Raw genomic sequence first — 13,743 nt, forward strand, 5'->3', positions numbered from 1 at the left:
GAGTGCCCTTGACTATAGAGCTCTGTCAGCCAGGGCGTTCTGCCCACGGTGTGGTGTCAGCACTCTGTGGGGTGGTGTTGTGGGGTGTTCCCCCTCAGCTCTGAGCCCCAAGGAGGGTGAGGTGCCGAGGCGGTGTCCCCTGCAGCCCGTGCACCCTCCTGTGTCCCTCGGAGCCTCCCACGTTCTGGTGAAAGGCCACCTGGGGAAAGCTGGGGTTTTGGGGTTGGCAACTTCCCACTCAGATCTGCATTTTCCTTTTTAACTTAATGCAGTATGAAGATTGGCTTGTTGTAAGACAGTGATCCAAGGACATGTGTTTGAGTTTTTCTCATCTCATCAGTATATTTAAGATGTTTTCTTTAGACACCGTCTTGGCAGTTATAACAATTTTCAAAACGGGATAGAATCCAAAGGCCTTCCTCATGGTGAGCAGGGGGCCTTTGGTCTGGGTGCAGCCAGGTGGCTGTTGGCCCCGAGGCCTGCCTGGTGCCACACACGCACAGATATGCCTGGGTCCCGAGTCCACGTTCAGAGTGGCCGCAGGCCGGTGACCCTGCACAGTACCAGGCAGAGCTGCTGCTCAGGCTGTTCTCATCATGTCAGCCCAGGCCGAGGTGCCCGTTCCTGTCAGCCAAGTGCGGGGCTCCGGGGGAAAGGCAGGGGGTGAACGGGACAGCCAGCAAATGCAGGTGGTGTCGCCTGCCTATTTGACGCCAAGACAGACAGCTTTGTGGGCCGTGTTTGAGCACAGACGAGCTCAGAAAGATGGTCTTTCCACGTCCCTGCAGGAAATATGGAACGGTTATATATTAATATTTTTATTTTACAGCAAGTTGTCAGGTAAAAGTGATTTTTCCTTATGCGACAAGTTGACTTGATGTAAATGGTAAATTCTGTCCATCAACTTGTTATCAACAGTGAAAACCTTTCAAGATGTATGAGTAGAAGTGAAGCTGGAGAGTTTACTTCCTGTAAGAATCTTGTATTTTAATTTGAAAATCATTTTATTTGCATAATCGTGTATTTAAACTGCTATATAAAGTCATCCACCACACATTAGGGGAGAAGAGCAGAAACTGTGAATTCTAGGTTAATGCAGCACATTGACATGAATCCAGAAACTCACACAAAGCTGGTGGAGAACTTCATCAAGTGATGCGTTTGTATATATACAACCTTAAAAAAAAAAAAAAGATCAACTCAGCACTTCATCTGGTCTGGAGACTTGTGTTTAGAAACTGCAGCTTGTTCATGAATTGCTGTTTTGATTATACAGAGTTCCCGATTCCCAGTGGAAAAGACTTGAGGCACTGACATGCATCTCTGCCCTGAGAGCAGGGGAGGTAAGGGTTGTCAACTTGAGGTATCTCCTCACAGAAAGAGAGTCGCCACCAGGGCCCCTTCAGAATGTTAGAGTAAATAAGTGAAATCAAGTGTGAATGATCAAGGACAGTTTGTAAGACTCAACACTAAGTTATTCTAAGTTTGAGAATATTCAAAAGAGGAAACGTAGAATCTTTTGGCTGAGATGTTAATTGAGCAACTGTTTCTGGAATTTGCTTATCATGACACAGAATGCCAGCCCAAATTTATTGTCCAGACAGGTTCCTCTGCTGACAAAGGCAGGTGACAGGGTTTATTCTATTTTAGGTTGATCGAAGAAGAGAAGGAGAACACGGAGCAGCAGGCCGAGGAGACTGAGAGAAGGGAGGGCAGGGGGAGCTTAGGCAGCCTCCGTCGTTTTAAATCAGTGAGCTCCCTCAACCTGCTTCCCGCGTCCTCACATGCTGGCTCCTGCCTGCCCCTGCCCAAGCCCAGAAGGAGGCGGCACAGCCTGGCGCAGGAGTGAGACCGGCTGGGCATCATGACTCTGGTATGTGTCTGCCTCCTATCTGCTGCATCCCTCCCCCAGCACGCTGGTTTTTTGTTTGTTTTTTCTCTTTATACCCAGAAGAAAATCAGGTACATTTGCTACGCTCAGAGGTCTAAAAGATTTTAAACTGCTTAGTCTTTAATCATTCCACAATGACACAGCGACAAATTAGTCTTGATATTTGGACCACCAACTTAGCATGTCATCATGAACTCAGCCAGAGCCTGCCTCTGTAAAGTTGGGCCTGGCCTGTGCTGGGCACAGCAGCTACAGGGAGGTTTCTGTTCTCAGGGAGCAGACAGCTTCGTGAAAGTAACCATAGGCAGCTCTCATGGCGTGGGAAAGCCATGCAGCACATTTTCCATTGGGGATGCCTGGCTTCAGGGTGCATGGCATGCAGTGGGAACAAAACCAAGAATCTACACTGGTCTGCTTGCTGATGGACCTGGCCACGCACTCAGGCCAGCTCTGCATGTGAAACCAGGTTAAAAGCCCAGGGCCCCAGGGCCCCAGGGAAGACGTCGGGCTGCCTCACTTTTCCAAGTCTAAAACTGGGATGACAACCTAGGGCTTTTGGTGACAGAGTGTGCAGCGGTAAAGCACATGTTCCAGCTTTCTTGCATGTTTAGTTTAGGTGTTGTGAGTGCATTGCTATTTACCCCATGAAATCATGTGTACAACACTCTGCTTTGTAACTGGACTTGTATTATCTCTTTTTTCTGTTACCACCCATTTCATGTTAGCTGTGTTGTTAGTCAGCTTATAATTAAATTAACCGTGAATCATTTTAGCAGCCTGTGAAGTGCTAACTAGTCCATTTTGTGGTCTTTTGACACTGTTTTTATAATTTGCATCATTAGCTAATTAGTTGATATTTAAAATTCTTTGATGATTTCTCCGTGGTTTCATGCTTGATTTCTTTCTGAATATTTGGAAAAGAACAGTTCTGTATGTTTTCTTGCTGTTGGAGTTCTCTGACAGTGTCTGCTTTCATCATTGGTTTTGATTTCCTGTCTCATCCTGTTGTCTGCTTAGTCGTCATCAATCCAGAACCCCCCCCCCCCCAGCCCCCGAGGCTGTAGTTTACCCATCCATCTTCCATCCCCCGTCCACCCACTTCCTCTGGTCATAGCAGTGCTGTGGTCCACAGCATGAGTCCCCTTAGTCGGGTTTGTGCTTTGTCTCCATGTCTCATTAAATGGTGTTTTTCCCCCATAGCAGTCATTTGAATTGGTTTATCATTATACAGTTACAGGAGAAGGCAATGGCAATCCACTCCAGTACTCTTGCCTGGAAAATCCCATGGACAGAGGAGCCTGGTAGGCTGCAGTCCATGGGGTCACACAGAGTCGGACAGGACTGAAGTGACTTAGCAGCAGCAGCACGAAGCTATAAGCATAATGTAGATGGATCTTAAACTACATATTATGTGTAATTCATAAATGAGATTGTGCTTACATAAAGAAATGATCCTCTTAAGTGTAGAATTAATGGACTTTTAGATATTCAGATGACATCACCCTTATGGCAGAAAGTGAAGACAAACTAGAAAGCCTCTTGATGAAAGTGAAAAAGGAGAGTGAAACAGTTGGCTTAAGGCTCACCATTCAGAAAACTAAGATCATGGCATCTGGTCCCATAACTTCATGGGAAATAGATGGGGAAACAGTGTCAGACTTTATTTTTTCGGCTCCAAAATCATGGCAGATGGTGACTGCAGCCATGAAATTAAAAAGACGCTTACTCTTTGGAAGGAAAGTTAATGACCAACCCAGATAGTGTATTAAAAAGCAGAGACATTACTTTTCCAACAAAGGTCCATCTAGTCAAGGCTATGGTTTTTCCAGTTGTCATGTATGGATATGAAAGTTGGACTGTGAAGAAAGCAGAGCACCGAAGAATTGATGCTTTTGAGTTGTGGTGTTGGAGAAGACTCTTGAGACTGAGTCCCTTGGACTACAAGGAGATGCAACCAGTCCATTCTAAAGGAGATCAGTCCTGGGTGTTGATGGAAGGACTGATGCTACAGCTGAAACTCCAGCACTTTGGCCACCTCAAGTGAAGAGCTGACTCTTTGGAAAAGACTCTGATGCTGGGAGGGATTGGGGGTAGGAGGAGAAGGGGACGACAGAGGATGAGATGGCTGGATGGCATCACCGACTTGATGGACATGAGTTTGGTTGAATCCTGAGAGTTGGTGATGGACAGGGGGGCCTGGCATGCTGCAATTCATGGGGTCACAAAGAATCGGACACGACTGAGGGACTGAACTGAACTGAACTGACACAATATCCTTTCTGTGTTGGTGCTTGTATTTAAGACTGTAAATCTCATCAGCTTTTGCACAGTTAATGTCTCTATTAGACTCGTTAAAAAAGTATCTTCTATGGTTAATAAAATGTAAAGACTGCACCTGCTATTATGCTAGCTTTCATTCTTACATATTTTCACAGGGAACTTGCTTTAATGAATTTATTTTGAGAAGTTTTAAATCAAATTCTATGTCAGGATTTTACACTAATGTCCAATAGGTGGTTAGATTTGTTCAATGTTAAACTAAGTATTATGGTAACTTCCTCATCAGTTAAATTACTAATTTAAAGTATAACATGTTTTTTAATAAGAGAAACTAACTTATAGAGAAATTTGGCTGAGAATAGACAACTGTTAAGGCCCTTTGTTGTACAGAATGCTGTGCTTTAATAAATCATGATGTTGTAATAGAATGGTATCTTCCTGAGCAATAATTTATAGTGTTTCTATAGTAAATCTTGAATAGCTTACTTAACTTCTGTGGTCAAAAAAAATGTTCTGCTTCCACTCACATGTTCTCTAAATCTTCATGTCACTTACATGTTTGCCATCATTTTTGCTTTACTGTATTTGCCTCTATGGATTCTTGAAATTTTAGTTTCAAAGTCGCAATGAATCTGATTTCTCTTCATTTCTTTGCATGCATTCATCAGCCTAGTGATTTAAGGAAGCAGCGTCGAAAGGTAAACTATTTAGTAATGTAGCAGACTTGTTTCTCTGTGAAGTATTAAAGAGTCCTTATTGTTTAACGTGAATGAACACTGTATGGTTATGTCCTGGTGAATAATTGACGTTTTAATGGAAGTAATAAAACTCACCCACCACTTAAAATGTGCTGATGGTTCTGTTGGAAATTGGTCATTCGTTGGGACAATTGTAACAGTTTGCCTTTCTCCCACTTGTCTGCCTTCTGATCATCTCATGCTTGTTTATAATAGACATAGTATTATTTATTATTTTTAAAATTTTCTTTACTTATGTTTCTGGCCATGCTGCACAGCTTATGGGATCTTAGTTCCCCAACCAGGGATCAGACCAGTGTCCCGGCAGTGAAAGTGCCAAGTCTTAACCTCTGGACCGCCATGGAATGTCCATTTAGTGTTTTCTTATAAGAAATGACTGAATCAGAGCCATAGATGTTAGATTTGCAGGAAGCCAATTTAATGATGGTGGGTAGCAGTGTGCGGGAGACTCTGTTCACCGGGCACGTGCTTTCTGAATCTGTCATCTCATCTCCAGGTGAGGTCCAGGCTGCTGCTATCCCCATTCAGCAGACATAGACACTGAGGCTTAGTGAGGCCGGGCACCCTGCCCAGTCTCTCACACCCAGCAGCGCCGTGCGGACTGTTCTGATCAGAGCCTGGACACTTAACCATGGTGCCATCCAGCCCGCTTTCCTCCAGAGGCTCTCGTGTCCATCACAGCATCCCTGATGGAGGGAGAATCAGGAGGGAGCTCGCTGCCTCTCCCCTCGGGTCACGTGGATGAGCCCCTGTTGTTGGAGTCCAGTGCCCCAAGGGCTGGCCTTCCTTGTCCCTCTCCTGCTCCCAGCCCATTGACCGAGCACCCCTGGGCCTTCCCACAGGACTGCGGTGGCCGCCCTCCAGTTCAGGCAGCTCAGTGCCTGGGAGCCCTTCTGCTGGGCACAGCAGAGCAGCGCCATCCCCCTGGGGTTGATGACCTGGGTGTGCTGCTCGCCTGCCCTGTGGCCTGCTTTACCCTCCTGTTAAGTGGACACGGCGCTACCCAGCTTGGCCATGTGGGCACCAGTGGGGCGGCTCCCATCCTGGGGGAGGGCGGCCATCCTGCAGACCCAGAGGCCTTCCTCAGGAGGAGGCCCGGGGGAAGGGGCTGGCTGCAGTCCCTGACTTTGAGGCAGGTGTTTGTCTCCACTGAGTCCATAGTCAACCCAGGTGTATCACTTGCCTGCTCTGTTTGTTGCTGTTTTCTGATTTTTATAAATGCTTATTTTAACTTGAATTTGAGATCGATCCCTGTTCAGTTCCATGTGGATAATTTCTAGCTTTTGTAGCCTTCTGTTGTCTGAGGGTTCTTGTTAGAGCTCAGGGGAGGGGGCCCAGTTTATCCAGCTGCTGTTAAACGAGTTCAGCTGTATTTTGCACTAAGTCACTTTGCTGTCACCAAGCTCCCGTGGGACTGCACGGGATCAGTATTCTTTACAGAATCCCACTAAAAAGGCACAGTTTAGTTGGTTAAAACAACACACTCATTGTTTATGAAAATACATGCCATGCATGTCTCCTAAACCTCCCCTGGCTTAACCACACACCCAGATGTATCAGTGAGACCTGACTGGACCCTGAGGGGTTAATCTGTTCCCCACACTGTTGCCACCACTGTCTTTCCTGTCCTACATCCAGGACCAGTGGAAAACCTGGGAGTCCAGGAGAGATCATCTCTTTTTTTTTAAATTAGTTTATTTATTAGTTGAAAGATAATTGCTTTACAGAATTTTCTTTTCTGTCAAACCTCAACATGAATCAACCATATGTACGCATATATCTCCTCACTTTTGAACCTCCCCCCCCCCCAGGATGATACAAGATCATCTCTTAGTGAAGACCAGGGGGTGCTTTATGGAAACCACTGTGAGCGAATGACACTTGAACTGTGTGTAAATACTTCAGTGGGTAGCCCCGAGTCTGTATGTTAACGAGAAATACAATCCAGGCACGTGGTGTTCGCGTGGAGGGGTTAGGTACCTTTTCTGTGTTTCTCTTGTTGTCATGGGTTCCAGTAACCTGCATCATCACTACAAATGATCTTGGGTGGTGGCACAAGCTGTATCTTTTTCTCCTTCAAACAGCAAGGTCTGGTCGGCTTTGCTGAGAGGTTTTGTACTCTAGTTGTGGTGCTTCTGAGCAGCATCTGGCGATGAGCACAGTCCTTTCATCAGGGCAGTTCATGCCATGCAGGGTCCACGGAGCCAGCATCGCTCTGCTGTCCTGCCTGGCAGGGCCATCGGGTCTCTGGATTCCAGGGAGGGTGGAGCCCGGCTGCAGGGAGGCTCCCGTCCAGGGTCTCTGCACTCAGTCGGATGCTTTCGCTGCCCCAAAGCCCTGCTTCTCTTGAACAAGACAGTCCTTTAAGATGGCATTAAGCTACAACAAGGGGTTTTTTTGTACTTGGGGGAAAGCATAGCTAATAGATTTTCAAATAAGTTTCTGGTTATAATGTAACGCCTGTGTGATTGCCATTTTCAAAACAATCTATTGTTAGCCAATTTGACACTTACCTCACTCCCTTAGCTGCCAGCTTTACGGGAAGAGGTAGGAGATGACAAGACCGCCATCAAATGTGAAACCTCGACCCCCACCTCGCCGCGGTCCCTTTGGCTGGACCGCCTGCACACGGGGGCACTCTGCACAGCCACCCACGAGGACATCAGGGATGCCCACAAGTAAGCGGGCTGTGTGCGCGTCGTCAGTTTCAGGAGCCCTGCGCCTCTTTTCTTCGAAGAGTTGCAAGGATGATTTTAAAGGAATACCATTGGGTTCAGTGCCTGTGTTTAGTGGTGAACTTCAGGTGCTGGGGAAGAAGAGCTCAGTGACCTCAGTGATTTTAGAAAACGTCCTTTTCTACAGATTGACTCCTGTGTTAGCTTTCTTCCTGATATTGGTAGAGGTCTGCCCGGCCTGGGGCACGTTCCTGACAGTGACGACCCCGTGCCTCTCAGGTTCGCTCTTGAGGGTCCCTCCCTTTTCCTCAGGGATCTCCTGTCAGGAGACTCTGTCCCTTCCTTTGACTGACACTGTCCTCATTGAAACCACCACCTGAGCTCCCGTCCTGAGCCAGGCATCACGCGATGGAGGACGCATGTGGTCACTTGGCCAGCAGACCTGCACGGTGACTGTTGCTCTCTTGCCACGGCTGGGGACAGTCACCCTGCAAGAAGCGGGGGGAACTGCCCAGAGCAGGGGAGCTTGCCTTCTCCCGGAGCGTTTTCACCTGCTGAGCAGCGACCCTGCTGGAGGGTCAGAGTGCCCTCTGCACCAGCTTGCCTGGAGTCAAGCCCTCCTCAAGGGAGAGCTCCAGACAGAGAATCTCAACTTCCTGGGGGTGGTTGTCTGTGTCTCGGAGCCTGCATTGCTCGTGTGGAGTGTGTTTGGTGAAGGAGACTCCACTGTCTGCTGCAAGGTTGAGGCGCGGGTGTTGCTGGCTGCCCGTTTCTATCAGTAGCTCTTGTGGAGTGGTGTGTGTTTGCACGAGGGTGCCAGTTAAAGGTCCTTTTCTCTCCCTAAAGCTCGACAGGCTCTCAGGACAACCCTGGGAACAACCCCAGCAGCAGCACCAGCAGGCAGGACTCGCTGCACAAAGCCCCAAAGAAAAAGGGCATTAATCAAGTCCTCCATCAGCCGCTTGTTTTGCAAGAAGGAAAAGGGCCAGCCTGAAAACCCCAGCAAGGAGGCATTAGGACCAGGTGGATGCTTCACCTTTCAGAGGGAGGAGGGCCTGCCGGCATGTCCCTCTGTGTCTCCCCCGTTGTCCCCATGAGGCTCCAGTCACTCTCACTGGGAGTCCTCCTGGGAGCAGGAGTGGAAGAGGCATCTGTCTTCTCAATGGGTCTGATATGATCGGATGAGTTAATGAATGGATGGATGGATGGATTAGTGAGTGAATGGATGGATGAACAGATGGCTGGCTGGATGGGTGGATGGATGGAGCATGGAATGAATAAAGCAGATGATTGTACTCCAATGCTAGAAACATATTGTACGAAATTGATTGAGTAGGAGCTGGGCAATGATTGTTTCCTCCTAACAGTGACACGTGTTTGGAAACTGACTAAGTGCTCATCAGTGAGGAGTGGAGTACAATCTGTGAACATCCCACAAGGAACAGCCTGCCCTCCTTCCTGCCACCTTCCCCATCCCCATGAGCTCATCAGGGGTTCTGCCCATGCCCCCACTCCAGCTCAGAGCCACACAGGTCCTCCTGGTGTCCCCTCATCACACAGGGTTATCATTAGGGCCTTCTCTTGCTTGGCTTCATCTCCTTGAAGACAGGGTATGTTCCTGCCTCTTCAGCCACAAATTTGTTGAGTCTTTGTTTGTGCTGGGTGTGGGATTTACAGGGGTAAGTAAAGCAGATGTGATCTGGAGCACAGTTAAGTGACAAGAGAGAAAAAGGAGCAGGTTATTAAATGCGATCCCTATTATTAATATATACAATGCTGAGATGGATGGTGCCTTGATTATATACCAGATGCTTTGTATGCCCCTCCCAAGCTGGTGCTGCCCCCTCCTGATTTACAGAGGAGGACACTGTGACGGTCACATGGTCAGGGAGTGGTGAGGGCAGGTTCACACCCATGCAGCGGGACCAGGCAGTTTGCTAAACCCCAGCCACCTTTCTGGTGGAGGCCACCGGAATGAGATGGTTCTATGGCATGATGATTCAATGGACATGAGTTGGAGCAAATTCCAGGAGATAGTGAAGGACAGGAAAGCCTGGAGTGCTGCAGTCCACGGAGTGGCAAAGATTCGGACACACCTGAGTGGTTGAACTAAAACCTGAGTGTGTGCTAACCTGCTTCAGTCGTGTCTGACTCTGCCACCCCAGGGACTGTAGCCCACTAGCTCCTTTGTCCATGGGATTCTCCAGGCAAGAAGACTGGAGTGGGTTGCCATGCCCTCCTCCAGGGCATCTTCTCGACCCACGGATCGAACACACATCTCTTGTTATCTGTTGCATGGGCAGGCAGGATCTTTACCCCTAGCACCACCTGGAAAGCCTCAGTGAATGCTGACAACTAGAAATGCAGAAAATAAGGGCTGCTCCTAAGTTAAACTGGAAGAGCAGCAAGCACAGGTTGTAAAGAGGAAAACACATGATGAGCAACAACAGGGCCAACAGAAACAAGCAGGGATGCTTTCACCCACATAAAGAAAATATCTGTGCCATTCAGAAGAGGAACCCATCAGCCCTTGGAGGGACAGTTGGAACCAGAATAAAAACCGAGGCCACGGTCAGCAGTGCCCACCACACGGCCTGGGTGGTGTGGTGTCACTCACTGGGCTTCCTGCATCCCCAGAGCTGCTGGCCATAACCTCTCTGAGTGCCAGTCCGGGCAGCATCCCGGTGTGAGCTAAGGTATCACTTCTCTCCTTCCAGTGCTGCTGTGGGGTCCTCTGTGGGCAGCCACCCTCATCCCCTGCCTTGCCACCCGCTGGGGCCCGGCTGTCCCCCTGGGATCTTTTCAGGCCTTGAGCTTGGGTGTTCCCAGCCCTCTGCCACTTGGGACTGGGATGTGACTCAGGACTTGGCCTTGAGATGTTAAGGAGACCGTGAATCTGGAAGGACACCGCCCTGGGGCCCATGAGAAAGCAGGAGAGCAAAGTCCCCACGGCGAGGAAGCAGAGCTGGGGAACGTGCCCACAGGCTCCACTGCATCCTGCACAAGTGCCTCTTCTTTGCCTCTCGTTTGCCTGAAACAGAGCCCAGCTGCTGCTGCTCTGCAGGTGATTCCTAAAGATGTACCTCCTGCAAGAGCTATTGTCCTGCTGCTCTGGGCTGCCTGAATGTGCTCAGGAGCATCAGACAAGTGGAGCTGCCACACCTCATACTTCAGGAGGGGTCCTGATACTGGGGAAGGGTTGGAGGGTGGGGGAGGGTCTGAGGGTGGGGGAGGACCTGATGCTGGACTAGGGTCTAGTGCTGGACTAGAGCCTGATGCTGGACTAGGGTCTGATGCTGGGGGAGGGTCTGATGCTAGGGGAAGGTCTGGTGCTGGACGAGAGCCTGATGCTGGAGGAGGGTCTGATGCTGGACTAGGGCCTGATGAGTTGAAGAGTTGAATTATATGCTTTATATGCTCTTTTGTCACTTCAACCATTATCCTTCAACATATATACTGATTCCAAATACCTTGCTTCCCTTTTTCCTGAGTTTGTTACCGCCTTTTTATACAACCTAGATGAAGAATTATATACTCTCTTTTCACAGACTCAAGCTTTAATTCACTCACGTACAGAACCTTTCTTTATTGCACATATATGTGCTCATTCAGGTTTACCTGGCCCTCTGGTCACAAGAAATGATGCTGTTGACAGGCTCACAGCTCCCATTTTTACATCTGCCAATGATGAACATGCTAATCTTCATACCAATGCTAACAGATTGCACTCTAAATACCATATTCCTCTCACTGAAACACGACATATTATTAAAACCTGTGATGTCTGCGCCCCTCTGCACTTACGAACTACGATTTCAGGAGTTAATCTCCAGGGGCAACAACCTAATTCCCTTTAGCAATCTGACTTCACCCACTGCTCCTTAAAGAAAATTTTCTTTACTTTTTGTCTCAATAGATATATTTTCCAACTTTATCTGGACAGTACCTGTCTCTTCAGAATCCAATAAACACGCCTTTTCCACACTCTTACTCACCTTCCCCATTATGGGGATTCCTTCTGTCTTGAAAACAGACAATGGACCTGCATTGACCTCACATTCATTTCATTCATTTTTATCAGAATGGAACATAACACACATTACAGGAATACCCTATAATCCTCAGGGGCAAGCCATTATTGAAAGAGCCCACTGCACCCTAAAACTCATTTGTTAAAACAGAAAGGGGGAATATGGAAGAGGAGATACACCAATATAGTATAAGCAATTTAATCAGTGGCTGCCAGGAATCTTACGACTCCTAGGCAAGGGTTATGGTCTTGTCATTGCAGATGGAGAGGAAATCTGGGTTCCCCTTCACCATGTCTGCTACCGAGAAGGACCCCAAGACCGGACTCCCTCGGGAAGTGATGAAGTTGATGCAAAGGGTCTCATCAATGACCATGGAGGAGCCAATGAGGAAACGCCATTGTCTGAATCCTTACCCGACATGGGCTCAAGTGAAAACATGACTCGTCAGGCTGAGCAGACACTGAAGAGTACTGGAACTCCTATGACTCCAGATAAGCTGTTTCTGGCAATGTAAACTGTTCTGAAGAGCAGGAGGAACATCATAATTGCTCCTGGTTTAATAGATCAAGCATTGGAGGCTTTCATAAATCTAAGACAAGTTTCTCGACTGATAAGGACATATTGCTGAATTGGTATAATGGGGGCTTATCACCCCCATGACCCAGGATTGTCGTCCCCATTGTGGGGCCAGAGCAATGGCACATTTGGAAAATTCCAGCAGCCTTAGAGCACTTCACTAGTATTTATGGGACTATGGGTGTGTTTCGTCCTTCTAATTATACCTTCCTATATAATAGTACTGGCTATATTCAATCATGTTTTCACCTTCCATACTTGTTTATTGTAGGGCATTTTGATATTGACTTATCAGCCAAGATTGTCAATTGTACTGCATGTGCATTGTATACCTGCCTTAATCACACCATTTCATATCACAATGCTAGCATTGCGCTAGTTAAACAAAGATCTGAGTTATGGCTTCCCATAAACTTAATTGAGCCTTGGACTGATTCTATATTTCTTTCTGTATTGTTGAAAACTAGGCTTAGGCGATCTAAGCACATCATTGGGTGGATTATTGCAGGCATCTTAAGCCTTATCTCCATTGTGACTGTAGGAACTTTGTCTGGTATGGCTTTACATAATTCTATACAAAATCATGATTTTATCACTGCTTGGCACAAAGACTCTCATGATCTGTGGACTCGGCAAGCTCAAATAGATCAGCAATTACAAACACGAATTAATGAGTTACAAACTGTGGTTATCTACTTAGGAGATCAAATGCAGCAACTGACTTTCCAAACACGTATACGCTGTCACTGGAATTTTACTTCTTTTTGTCTGACTAACATGCCCTATAATAGCACTGAATATCCTTGGAATAAGGTTAAGACGCATTTGCAGGATCCCACAAGTAACTAAAGTTTAGACATCAATTTGTTGAAACAACAACTTGCTAATTTTCAAGTTAGAGTACCTAGAGAATTGTATAGCACTCAATTCTATGATACTTTAACCAAAACCCTATCGTCTCTAGACCCTAGAGCTTGGCTTTCAGGAAGCAATATTTTTATATATGTATTAATCACCCTGCTCTTTTTGTCCTTGATTATGGGATATAGAAGTATCTACTCAAGACTCCATGCCTCCTACAATGGAGTCCAACTAGCTGCTGCCGTGCTTAATTTAAAAACAAAAAGAGGATATGTTGGGAAGCGTAGTTCAAAATAGCCATAAAAGGAGAAAGTCCTTGGGAAAATGGCGAAGGGCCAGAAGTACTCGGCTTTGCACTATGGACAGAAAGACATCTCCTGCCTTTGGTTATACTCGGCGCCAAGAGTTAATAATAAATAGGGATGTTACTTGTGACAGCGGGTTGTGGGAGAAGCCCATGAGTCATTTAGAGCACGCTGTCCTTGAAATGTTTCTACTGATTATGTGTTAACTCCGTATGCGCTCTGCTGGCCGCATACTTTAAGCTCTTTGTTTCTGCTTCTATAAAAAAGCTTGACTGCAGAAATAAACTTGTCAGTCCTTGCAAGAGACTGTCCAAGTGTCCTTTCAGGTTCTTCGCTTCCAAGTCCCGGGGAGAAAATCCCCAACAA

General features: G+C 47.1%; 2 protein-coding genes and 1 pseudogene across 6 annotated transcripts in view; all 3 read left to right on the plus strand.

Moving 5' to 3' along the window:
• The window catches only part of LOC147349960 (liprin-alpha-1-like), a 41,347-nt gene extending 27,668 nt beyond the window's left edge, over positions 1 to 13,679 (plus strand). For all 5 annotated transcript variants that reach the window (XM_086365418.1, XM_086365419.1, XM_086365420.1 and 2 more), the window contains one exon: positions 1,651 to 13,679. In XM_086365418.1, coding sequence (XP_086221544.1) covers positions 1,651 to 1,849 — 199 coding nt within the window. In that variant the 3' untranslated portion in view covers positions 1,850 to 13,679. The remainder of the gene's footprint in view (positions 1 to 1,650) is intronic.
• Positions 1 to 13,743, plus strand: part of LOC147349945 (ankyrin repeat domain-containing protein 26-like) — a 510,210-nt pseudogene that overhangs the window by 393,877 nt on the left and 102,590 nt on the right.
• Positions 1,865 to 13,679, plus strand: LOC147349961 (endogenous retrovirus group K member 18 Env polyprotein-like). The gene is given in 6 exon segments (XM_086365445.1): positions 1,865 to 1,873; positions 5,772 to 5,945; positions 7,456 to 7,607; positions 7,830 to 7,883; positions 8,451 to 8,573; positions 12,301 to 13,679. Coding segments are annotated over 6 exon segments (1,581 nt in total). The 3' UTR covers positions 13,370 to 13,679.

The sequence above is a fragment of the Bos grunniens genome, chromosome 21 (genome assembly GCF_055505025.1).
Source record: "Bos grunniens cultivar Pamir isolate PY7600 chromosome 21, Bosgru_T2T1.0, whole genome shotgun sequence".
Taxonomy (NCBI): Eukaryota; Metazoa; Chordata; class Mammalia; order Artiodactyla; family Bovidae; genus Bos; species Bos grunniens.